The 11655-nt window shown below is 41.8% G+C and overlaps 1 protein-coding gene across 1 annotated transcript in view; it reads right to left on the bottom strand.

The window, feature by feature from the left end:
• Positions 1-566: 566 nt before the first annotated feature.
• The window catches only part of LOC130596364 (cytosolic phospholipase A2 epsilon-like), a 33037-nt gene continuing 21948 nt past the window's right edge, over positions 567-11655 (bottom strand). Inside the window, exons 14-22 of the mRNA XM_057403882.1 lie at positions 11222-11358; positions 10065-10287; positions 8484-8598; positions 7187-7324; positions 5717-5824; positions 4337-4528; positions 3400-3566; positions 2209-2395; positions 567-1092 (exon numbers count right to left, since the gene is read on the bottom strand). Coding sequence (XP_057259865.1) covers positions 884-1092; positions 2209-2395; positions 3400-3566; positions 4337-4528; positions 5717-5824; positions 7187-7324; positions 8484-8598; positions 10065-10287; positions 11222-11358 — 1476 coding nt within the window. The 3' untranslated portion in view covers positions 567-883. The remainder of the gene's footprint in view (positions 1093-2208; positions 2396-3399; positions 3567-4336; positions 4529-5716; positions 5825-7186; positions 7325-8483; positions 8599-10064; positions 10288-11221; positions 11359-11655) is intronic.

Genomic DNA, 11655 nt, shown 5'->3' with positions numbered 1-11655 from the left:
ATTTTCATTTCAAGCACTTTTTCTTTTTCATTTAAGAAAGGAAATTTAATATGAGAAGTAACTCAACTGGGGAAGAAAAATCCAGGGTGTTTTATTTTGAAAGCTTCAAAATAAACTGTTGACTCTTTTATATACTGGCTCAACACAAAACAATCAAACCTGTGATATAAATTCACAGGAAATTTTGATGTGCCCAAATTACACCTTTCGCTTTAAAAAAACTTACACCACTTCCTCCTAAGTAGCTCCTTCCCATCTATGTATAGCCTAAGAGAGGCCAGGAGGTGGACATGATTCATGGGGCTGGCTGTGTGCACACACTGTCCCTCTTACACTTCCAGCCTCTGCAGCTGCTCTTTAGGACACTTGCGAAACAGAGTTGACCCAGGGATCCAATGCCATCTTCTAGTTATCTCTCAGGTTTTCTTCCTTTTCCAGGGTTGGATGCACCTTGTGTTCCACAAAGAAGAATTGTAGGGAGCAGAAGTTTATACTCTCTACTTACAGCTTCTAGGTGTGTTGATTGAGTTGTACCACTGTGGCACTATGGTGCTAAAAAATTATTTTCCTATATATCGTACAATATAAGTTAGTCTTAAAGTAACACTATTTAAAAAAATCTAACAAGGATTTTAGGTTAAAGAGTGTTCTACAGACAACCTTAATTTAGTGAACAAAGCATATGTAAGAATGTCCCAGGCAATGTCTTTGCCTATAGAGGCCACTTCTTGGGAATGGAAAAAAAACTCCAACAAACCACAGAGCCACCTGGGGTAGTTTCTTTCTGTAGTGCAGAACGGCCAGTGTTCAAAACTGTATGTCCCGTCTGTGTCCTAGAGCATGAAAAACTCCTCTGAGAAGATAGGGGCAGTTGGAGGGGTTATTAGCACGTATTTTGTCTTCTCCTTTCCATCGCTACCTGCAAGGCCTGCTTAATCATCTGTGAGTTGTTCAGGATGTTGTATTCACTGAGGTTCAGCAGCCTGCGGTAATTCTCATCCGTGTACCTGACTGAGAACATGCAGTAAGGGGAAAAACGACTGTTCAAATCAAGTTGTCCTTCCTCCATCTCTGAGCAACAGCGCTTGACGCCTGCAGGGAAAGAGAATTTGCTGCTGGTGTTTACCTCAGTCAGTGACAAACTGTCCACAGCAGCCCAAAGAGGGGCACTTTTCTCTGGAAGGAAGTTTATAGGGTTTAAATGCACAAATAATACAGGTCACATATCCCCACCCCTGGTCAAGAGAACACTCTGTGTCTGACGTGATGAGGGAAGAAGGAAGTGAGGGATGGCATTGTAATGGTCATCTACAGCTTACTCAAACACCTGCCTCATTAAACCCATGGATCAGTAAAGGATATCAACCTGAAAACGTACTCCAATAGCCAGTGTACTGCAGGCTTTTTCCTGAGCAGCTGTGACCTCTATGTTTTCTGGCTGAGGGAGGTGAGTTGCTAGTAACAGAATAGAATTTATGAGAAAGAAGGAAGAAACATACAGAAACTTAAAGTTCCTTCCATCCTGAATGCAGTCCCAGGGGGCTGCCACCAGATCCATTTCTATTTCCTTTGTCTCCCAAATTCATCAAAAGCAGAATTTTAGCCTTTACCTCCCTGCTGCCAAGGAGAAAAGCAAATACATCCTAGCAACTTATAGTAAAGGAGAAGGATGCAAAGCAGGTGGCCTGGCAGAAAAAGAATGACAAGCCCTGAGCACAGCACAGTGAGCAAAATGACCCCTGCACCAATGCTGTACAGAAAGGAGACACACTGATCTTGACACCACAGGACTTCAGCCTGAAAGCCAGGTTCTTGCTCCCCCACCATTCATACGTGACACTATGCCTCCTCAAGTGTAGAATGAAAATCCCTGAACAGCAGACAATATATGCAGGGGAAAATAATCTGAGATAGTTATACTTTTTCCCAGGAAACTTTTACAATTAGCTGGTAACACTTTATGCTACAAATGAGAAAGAGGTGAAGGTAAACACCATCCAGAAGGGCTGTGTCTGTCCTTATAGGACCACAAGGCTGACATTAGTGAAAACAGTAGCTTTGGCAGGGATAGGGAAAAGAAATTTACTTAAGGTGCTGCCCCATGAACCCAGCCATCAAAGACAGCCAGCGGCAGATAAAAAGGCTCTGAGTCAGGAGAGCAGGAAGAGGTGTCTTTTGTTTAGTACTTTGCCACTACTTGTAACTTACCAGGTGCTTTGTACTCTCGGAAGGTATCATTCACAAGGGGAAGAAAAATCACAATCGGACATCCTGGCAAATCTGAATCTTGGAAGATGTAGCACTCTTTCAGATTTTTCTTATCTTCATCAGTCAAAGAAATTTTGGGGAATGGGATTTTCTGCTCTGAGTAGTATTTGTACGCCTTATCTAGAGACTGGAGTATCACAGAAATGGTCAGCACTGGAATTCAATTTCGTTGTGTTAAAGCCCCCAACTTGTTATCTAGTATTAAGGCTTAGTGACTCAGATCCATAGGATGAGTTCCTTCTTATCAAGGGTTACTCTACACAAAATTGCCACAGATAGTAACCAGAATGCTAATCACAAGCTGTAAACATGATTTCAGTTACAGAATTCATCCAAGACACTGCCATTTAAAAAAAAAACGGGAACAATTTGCAGAAGTTTACCATGTACTTTTAGTAAAGGAATGAACCTGTGCTTAAATATATGGTATAGAATTTATTAGAAAAGAAAACTACAGTAAGAAAATGTTTAAGGTACCTTATTATGTGCTTGGAAGCCAGGAGATAAGAAAGGTAAGCTTGAATGCGCAATCATGTCACTGCCTGTGCAGGCATTAACAGTGTTAATTGAGGTTGATATTTTATTGAGAAAGTCTGAAATGCTGGGCTATACTGTACCTTCTCCCTGCAATGTTTAATACAATATCATGCCCTACTATGTACTGTGTTATTATTCACTCTCCATTATTTCATAGTGGACACTATCAAATAGGAAACAATATCTACTAAAGCTATTAAAATTGCAGCAGCTTTCCTTCATAAGATTAATCTAGACAATGTATGAGGCTGAAATGAAAAGTCAGGATAAATTACTTCCTCATCCTTATTCATACTCCTATGCATGGTCTGGAAACCTGTTTAATTCAGCATAAAACAGGAAAGGCTCTTCCCATCAATCTGGAAATGACCACTCTGATATCCTCTTGAATAATGAACATTCAACATGCTCATAAACCAGCAAGAGAGACTGCAGGAATGGCAGGAAGAAATAGGAACAGTGTTAATCACTGCAGTAGAAAAATGTAGGGGAATGCAGCAGTTAAAAACTGAACAGTCAAAATAACTAGCAGTTCTAGGCACTACAGGCTAGACAAGGAGAAACAAGACAGGGTAATAACAAAATCCTCCTCACCGATGTATGTGATCCAGTAGTATAACTTAAATATATGATGACATCCACTTCCCTCTGTGGCCTTAAAAGTGGTGGACTGCTGGTATTGATGAAAAATCCAGCATCTATCATGCCCAGGAGATCAGAGTTTTCCATCAGCTGGTTGGGACGTGAGTCTAACACAGTGTCTAAAAGGAAAATATTTCTTGGAATAAGAAATGATCTGGAGGTATTTTGACTGGAAAAAGAAATGCAAGGTGGAACTGACCGTCCCAGTGGCCTGTTAATTGCCATACTATTGTGTTGTGAAATAGACATGGGAGGGACTGCAAAATGCCACCTAAATTCCTGTTCTGAAAAATCCTCTATGTTGAGTTTCCAGGCAAGAAATTCCAGTAATATGTCATATTCATTACGGCCAGTAAACTACTACTAATACATAACTTAAACCTGCCTTTCTTCATTTCAATCATTGTTTCACCTTTTATCCATTACTGATTTGTAGAACACAATATCCCATCCCTTTTTATGTTTGGATTTCTGCCTCCCCCTCTTTTTTGGACTACAAAGCCCCATCCCTTTCCAGCTTTCTCTCTTAGGTCATATTTTCTGGGATATCCCAGTTGCAACTGAAGTTAGAGGCATAGTCTTTCCAAATAAAGCTTTCTTCCATGTTCACTCTACTGTTTGTTACTTTAAACTTGGCTCTGCCAGCTGCAAGCCTACCCTCTCAGTCTGGACCACAGAGATCTCAGCTAAAGCACATAAACACATGCTTATACCTAAAACGTCTTAAATACCTAGTAAGAATGAAGTCTTAATCTCATCTTTCCATTCAGAAAAGAAATGTTCTTTCAGAGACTTTTATTTCCCTGCAAAGCCTGACGAGGTTCCTTCCTAAATTCCCCTCCCCAAAATCACCTGAAAATGATGCCCGTTAAATATAAGTCCCCATCACCTTTCCATCGACAGAAGTGCTCATTCTCCATGTAGTTGTTATGCAGCTGGTACCCCTTCAGGAAGTTGTGGTGCTGGGCCACGGAGAAGCGGTCGGTCAATGCTCCCCGAAGGGCGCTGGACAGGGGGCCAGGAGGAGTGTACATGCGAGTCCTCAGCTCGTGGGGTCTTGTAGGCAACACTGGGTCTTCATCTAGAGGAGGGGAGGAAAACTGGTGAACCCGTTGTTAACTGATGTGCATTTCTGGTTGTCCTGGTGCATAGGAGATCTCAGAGGTTGTTCTGGGATGATGAATTTAAAACTGCTCTGAAGGAGATGTGTGGCTGCTAGACAGAGGTCTGCTGATGGTCTTAAGTTTTGGCCTCAAAACAGTTCATCAGAAGCAGTCTTTAAAGGGACACCTCTAAGGAAATTAACGGATTCAGAGAGTGTCCTGTCAGAAAGTTACACATCCTCACAAGAAGATATTAGGAAACAGAGGAAAGCATGGAGAAAATGGGGGGTGAAGCACATGCTCCCACTTAGTCAGATGGGCAACAAGAGGGCACCACAGGTTTTATTTCAAGAGTGACAGCTTCTATCTGATAATCACCCATGGCTACATGAGTGTATGCTTAATCAGTAGAATGTCAGCATCCCAGGAAAACCTGGGGCATACATTCATATTTAAAAACTACAGGGTGGCTACATGGCAGCATATGTGGGTGAAAAGTAGAAATGGCCCAAGGTGTGGTTTCTTGAAATCACAACCTGCTTTGCCGGAACAAGTGGCTGGCTGACAATGCAGCAGGAAAGAGTTGGTGGTTTCTGTGATTACGCAGATGTATGTCTTTATTTTCAGGATGTCTGTAATTGCAGTTGCTATCATATTAAATGATTTAGCAATAAACCCATGGTTTCTGTATTGCTTCAGAAAATACCCTCTGGGCCTCCTTTATCTTTTCACCAAGATGAATCCAAATAACTAATTCATGTATTCAGTAATAAAATAAAAACCCAGGAAATATTGATTAACTGATTGATATTCTGGTTTCTTCTCTGCACAGGCAGTAAAAATAGCTTTATTCTCTGCCACTGCTTCTAGTTTCTGTATGGCTGAGTGAGAATGTGCAATGCCAAAACACTTCCTGAGAAATGTGTGACCCCACTAAAGTGTCCTCTTAAGGACAGAGCTTTTTAATCAGTAGGGTTTTAATAAGTCTAGTAATTAGACCAGCATTTCCCTGATTACCCTCTTCCTCTTAGTCTTTATGGTGGGAGGGGAAGTCACTATCTCTTAGGAGGATCCTATGATGCTGGCTTCATCGTAGTTAACAGGGTGATACCAGAAGGCATCAGAAGCATAAGTGACCACAAATGATAGGCTTAATAATATCTCACCAACTTCTTCTATTCTGTCTTGTGTCCATCTCTTCCAGAAGTCCTCCGAACTGTGGGACAATCCCCATATTTGTAATAGGTTCACAGAAAATATACTGCTCCACATACCTGTAAAAGGATTAGTGAACACAAGGACACGTTCTAACAAGAAGCTGTTTTTCTCCCTTCTATTCTCACCTCCTGGATGAATTTTTGAATGAGTCTAATTGAAACATTTCTAAACTTTTGAGCTATTAAATTCCTCTTAACTTTCTATGGCATTGGTTCAGGTCATGCTGCTGTAAGTTCTGCACCTAACCTACTGCATGGCTCTGCTGCATAGTAGAGAGAGAAGAATGGGAGAGAAGTAAATGAGAAAAAAACACTCCTTTGAGAAGCAAAGTAAGAGCTCAGATAATGCAGACATCACAAAAATATCACCCCTATCCCTGTCTTCCTTACTCCAGCTTCTTTATCTGCACATCTCTGGTCAGCTTTCATGCACCCTGAACTCTTCCACAGCAGAACGAACTGGCTCTTGAACCATTTGGGTTGTAAGAGAAGATCTCACACCACAGTGTGTGGTGCTCACAGATGCACAGATGCTCCACTGTGCACTCTTTTCTACATTCAGGATTGCCCCTCTCTGCCTCCTCACAAGGGGAACTGGTGCCTTTGTTCATAAAACATAATGCCACCATTTCATTTACCATTGTAAATATAAATATCTGTTCTGATCAGTCTAACACAATTAGACTTCTTAATTTTCAAGGGCACAGAAGCCAGTACAGCATACAAAGTATATAAAAAATGAATTTCCCACTAATGGGCCAGGTAAGAAGGGCCAGCCTAAGAGGTAGTATCTTAAAAATACTCCTTGGAATTATGGACTATTCGGCACAGCTGAAACCAAGGAGCTTCTAAGCAGCACAAGTGTAAGATGAGATGACTGAAACCAAACTCACACTGCTCTGTGTTCACTTCCCAGTGATTGACTCCTTGGTAAAGGGATATTATTACTTTCATACACAACCCATGAGTACAAGTCAGGGACTGACCCTAGAGGTTCAGAGAACCTTTGCTTCTGGCCTCATCTTTTGTCCTGGGCAGCCTACATCTTTAGTGGATGGGGTTCTGTGTGTGGAGTTGAAGTTAAACCTCATAGTGAAGGCATAGCTGCAGGTTTCCTGCTTTCTCAAAATATGTTGGAATGAATTCAGAGAGGAATCAGTGGAATATTCCATCTCTAACATTAAAAAATGTTTTAACAACAAATGTATATACCAAAACAGTGACAAGAAACTGAAAAAAAAAACAAAAGATGTAGGGTTTTTTACTGTATTATTTTGGACAAACTGCAGCACACCCCCATTTGCTGGCAGGTGCTATCATTGCAGCGTTCAGTACCTTAGACCAGAAATATCCACCCTCTCGTTAACATTGTTACACCCCTCCAAAGCACCTCTGTACCAGGACAGTGCAATACATTACCTTGCAAGTAGCAGATCCGGGACTCAGGGAGCTTTTTCAACAAGCGTCCCATGAAGAACTCACTTCCGAAATGCTCTGTGCGGACGAATGCGCCATACTTAGGAAGTCCCACCTCGTAGGGAGTGAATTCCACCCACTCTGCAATACAGCCACAACGGAACACTTAGAAGGCTCTCAGATGGGTGTGGAAAGAGGGGCAGCTAAGGCATACATTGGTCTGATTTCTGTTCTCTCTGCTGCATTTGCCAAGCCTTGCTTATAAACAGCAGCCTGCGGGGCCAGGCAGCTGAGCTGAGACACTGTGACAACAGGGGGGGGCAGGAACAGTTATGCTGCTCATGATAAGTTATGCTGCTCATGATAAGTTACGCTGCTCATGATAAGTTATGCTGCTCATGCTCTGTGCCAGGAGCACAGAAAGGCTCCAGTTCTTACACACTTTTTGTGTATGCACCAGTCCAAGGTTCACCAGCATGCACGAGGTTATGCCATTGTTATCAGTACAGTTAATTCAACTTCCCTTGAATAATTTGGTTATGTGCAGACAAAAACTCAGCTATTCAGAAATCAGTTTGTTGTAAGGAGGCCAATTATACTCTTAATGTGTAGTACTAAGGAAGACAGAACTTGTTCTTGTCTTCCTTGGATACCCTCCTCAAGTGAAGTGCAGTTGTCTAATCTTAAGGTCCTTTCCAACCCCAACCACTCTATGATTCTATGATATAACTGCAGTGTGAGCAAAGACTGGGACAGAAAGGTCATGGGGCATAATATCCTTTTTGTTCGGAAGTGGTTCATTTTTTCTCCTCAATCAGAAAAAATCTGAACTGAATTTCTTTTTTGCCTCTTCTCCTCCTCCAGTTACTTCTCCTCATGCAAAAAAAAAGAAATTACCAGAACAATGAGAAAAGAAAAGGATTCAGTTGGAAGGCTGGATGCTTTCCCAAACTTTACCATAACTATGCGGTCTTTCTTCATATTGAAAATATAACTGGACATTGACAAAAGTGGTATTTGATTCTCAGACAATTCCAATACTTTTTATTTTAGATGCATCAGATAATATTTCAAAAATGGCCTTTCTGGCAGGATTTCTACTGTGTATGTCTAGACAGTGAAATGCTGATCTCAAAAAGCTCTTGTTAAAATTATAAGGCATAGAAATGGTGGTTCTCTCTCAAAAAGGCAACTAACACACCAGGACTGTTTTCTCCAGGTGCTGCCAAGCAGAGAACAGTGAATCACAGGAATCCATTTGCCAGTTTTAACCCCACAGGATCTGAAACATCATTCTTACCTTTGAAATCATTGGTGCTGTAGCTGTTCCTGACGTTGACTGACACATAGATGGGCAGTGGGTTCTGGCCATCACACAGTGCTTCTTGCTGTTCTGAAAGTTTGTGGGGGTCTTTCTGGTTTTGACGAAAAACAGTTATGTGAGAAGAGATGGAAACTACATGGTGAATTCGATGGTGCTGGGGGAGCCAAGTGGGTCTCTGCCCCCAGCACACAGGGCATGCCATAGCAGCTGCATTGCATAGAGCACTGCAGCCACCTATCAGCCTGTGGGAGACCAGTTTCCCAGGGTCTGTCCTGGCTGGGTAAGGGTTCACAAAGAGACAAGGGGAGGAAAAACTACTTCTGTGTACATGACTGTATGTACTACAATGAACTGCCTTGGAAAGCAGGAGAAGGGGCAAGATGCCCAATAGAATGAGGGATGTAGTGAGCAGTCCTTGCTCTCCAGGGCCTGAAGGAAGCCCTCGAGTATGTCGGCAATGAGTTTCCTTTGATAGCACACAACAGCTATCACAGTCCTGCCTTGCAAAGGGACTGGAATTGGCCAGCAAATTATTTGCATCCCACCCAGCTTTTCCGGAAAAACATATTCTTACTGAAGAGGGCTGTAAAAAACATAAAATCTCATGAACTACTGATACATTTAAAAGCAGCTTGTTCTGACAGCTTAGGGAGAGGTTAATGGTTATATAACAATAGTCAGCACTGCTCAAAGGGAAAGATGTTTGGCTAGATTGGGAGGGAGACCTCATCTAGCTGATATTAAGAGAGGCTTCTCCTCTATTCAGCTTCGACTTTTTTTTAATATATAGTATTCTCTGTATGTATTTATTTTCTGTTTATATATATATTATACTATATAAGTAATTACATAAAAATAATTAAATAAATCCCCAAATGAATGGCTGAATGACTGCAGCATTTCTGCCCCCACTGAAGGACACTTCTCTTCAATCCTCAACAGCTTGTCCCTTCCCACTTCCCAACAGCCAAAGCACACATCCTTGAACTGTGCTCCATCTGGAGAGAAGAGGGAGAGGACTGCTGTACTGCAAGGGCAGAAACCACTTCAAATAACAGAAAAAGCAAATTTGTAATTGCTTATAAAATTAAGTCACTCAAACCAGCCACAGTCCTTGCCAGCACAAGTAAAATATGCTCTTGCTTCCAGTGTACCTGCAGATCAAGTTACCTGGCAGTAGATGCAAATCACCAAGCATTCTAGCTGTTTTATGCTTGCTTCAGATGGTTTTCACATTGTTGAGTTTACCCTGCAGTTCATCATGAGCTCTTTTTGAATGTGTAATCTGCATCTTGGGCAGATGGCCCAAGATTGCCTCCACTGCTAGTTAAATACCAGCCAGAGTTCAAACAGCTGCATCCACAATCAAACGTGTTAGCATACAGGATGCATTTCTCCCTAGGCAGACTATTAACACCAATCAAAAAATCTGAGTTTGTTGTCATGAACAACTCCACTCCGTTTTGAGGTATGTTCTCTGAAATGATAGGCTTGTCTCCTCTCCACTAACCAAGAGAAAAATCCATGGTTCTCTAAGAAATGAAATATACATCATACCCCATCATTCAGCAAGTACTCAATCATGAGCCCCCAAAGATCTATAAATGATGTCCTGTATCCCTCTTCTCTGCGCTGACAAAGCTGCTTGTTGTAGTATTTCATACGATCCATAGAGAAACAGCCCATCTTGCATTTGGTTGCTTGTTTCTGGGCTTCACCAATATGTGAGTCTAGATCCTTCTGTGACCAGTAAGCATCTCTGTATAAGTTGGCCATGGTCCTGGAGAAAGATAATACAGACAGCAAAGGTCAAAACGAGCAAAAAGTGACTTGATATTTTGTGCCTCTTGGGACAGAGATTTACATTTAGGGATTCACTTCTGCTCTTACATCCCCTGCTTTTGCTGTTCCATCCAGCAGAATGAACACTCCAGAGTTTCTATGAGTGTTTTACACATGGCCCAGAAGGATATTTTTTTTTATGTGCTTGAATTCTTTTTTCTAAAGAGAACTGGCAGCAGCATAAGGGATAAAATTGCCAGGTGTGAACATAGGTACATTTCTGAAGCACAAACTAGGCAGAAAATTATTATTAATTTTTAATTTGTTTATTTTCTAGAGCCATAAATCAGTTCAGACCAGCTGCTGCCTCTTGGCTTTTTGTCATTTAGTGTTAATCTTATGGTATCACTATGCTTTATTTTAATACCATCCTCTATTTTACCAACCTTTCTTACATGGGACCGTCAGATGGGCCATTGTAGGTCCTGTAAGCAGGGAATAATTCTGCTCAGGGGAATGCAATCTTTTCCCAAACTGACTGGTTACAGGAGTAAATGTTCATTGTCCTGCAGTTTTCTCTGTGTAACTAGTCAGAAAGCAGACCCAGTCTCAGAAGTTACTGGGAACAACTAGGACATTGGTGGAGAGAGGAAGATGCATGATGCTATGGGCATCCACAGATACATCCACAGTACCTACCTATTTGACAAGTGTAATTGTCATATACATACTTAACTGCTGCAAATGTGGAGTTGAAAAGCACTGTTAAGAATTGCTAAGAAAAGGTTGGTGCTTCAGATCAAGTTAATATTCAGCAGCCTGTTTCTACAATGTTTGAAGAAAATCTGATCTTGTCTGTTTTCAGAAGCTCCTCTCTGCAGCAGTGTCACTCTCAAAAGACCTGGTCAAGCCCCCTGCACAAGCTGTCTTACCATGTGGTGCCAGACAGCCCGCTGATGTATGTTATGCAGTCAAGGAGATTTAATTTCTTGAGTCCCATGAGGCCACCATATAGTCCTGTCATTGACTTCAGTCCTCCTCCTGTCGTGATGATAGCCACAACGGGGACCTGTTGGGCATAGGAGGATAGGACATTCACACAGTGTTCAACATTGCATCATGGACTGCAACGGAGACTGACCACCATACCCAGCCCAGGTCCTGACTCAGAGCATGGGTCCCTTTTCAGAAAGAAAGGCTCCAAAACCAAGCAGTGACTCCTACTGCTGCTTCCCTTTGGATAAACATGATTTCCGAGATTAACCCAAACCTGGGTTTTTGCCTATCTCTATGACAAATAGGGGTACAGATGTATGAGAAGAAACCCTTCTGTGGAGGCAACAATACATTTTCTCTACATTTCCCA

Source organism: Pezoporus wallicus, unplaced genomic scaffold (assembly GCF_028554395.1).
Source record: "Pezoporus wallicus isolate ANWC-B61680 ecotype Strahan unplaced genomic scaffold, APGP_CSIRO_Pwel_v1 contig_8673, whole genome shotgun sequence".
NCBI classification, from domain to species: domain Eukaryota; kingdom Metazoa; phylum Chordata; class Aves; order Psittaciformes; family Psittacidae; genus Pezoporus; species Pezoporus wallicus.
This window is presented reverse-complemented; position numbering and strand designations above follow the sequence as displayed.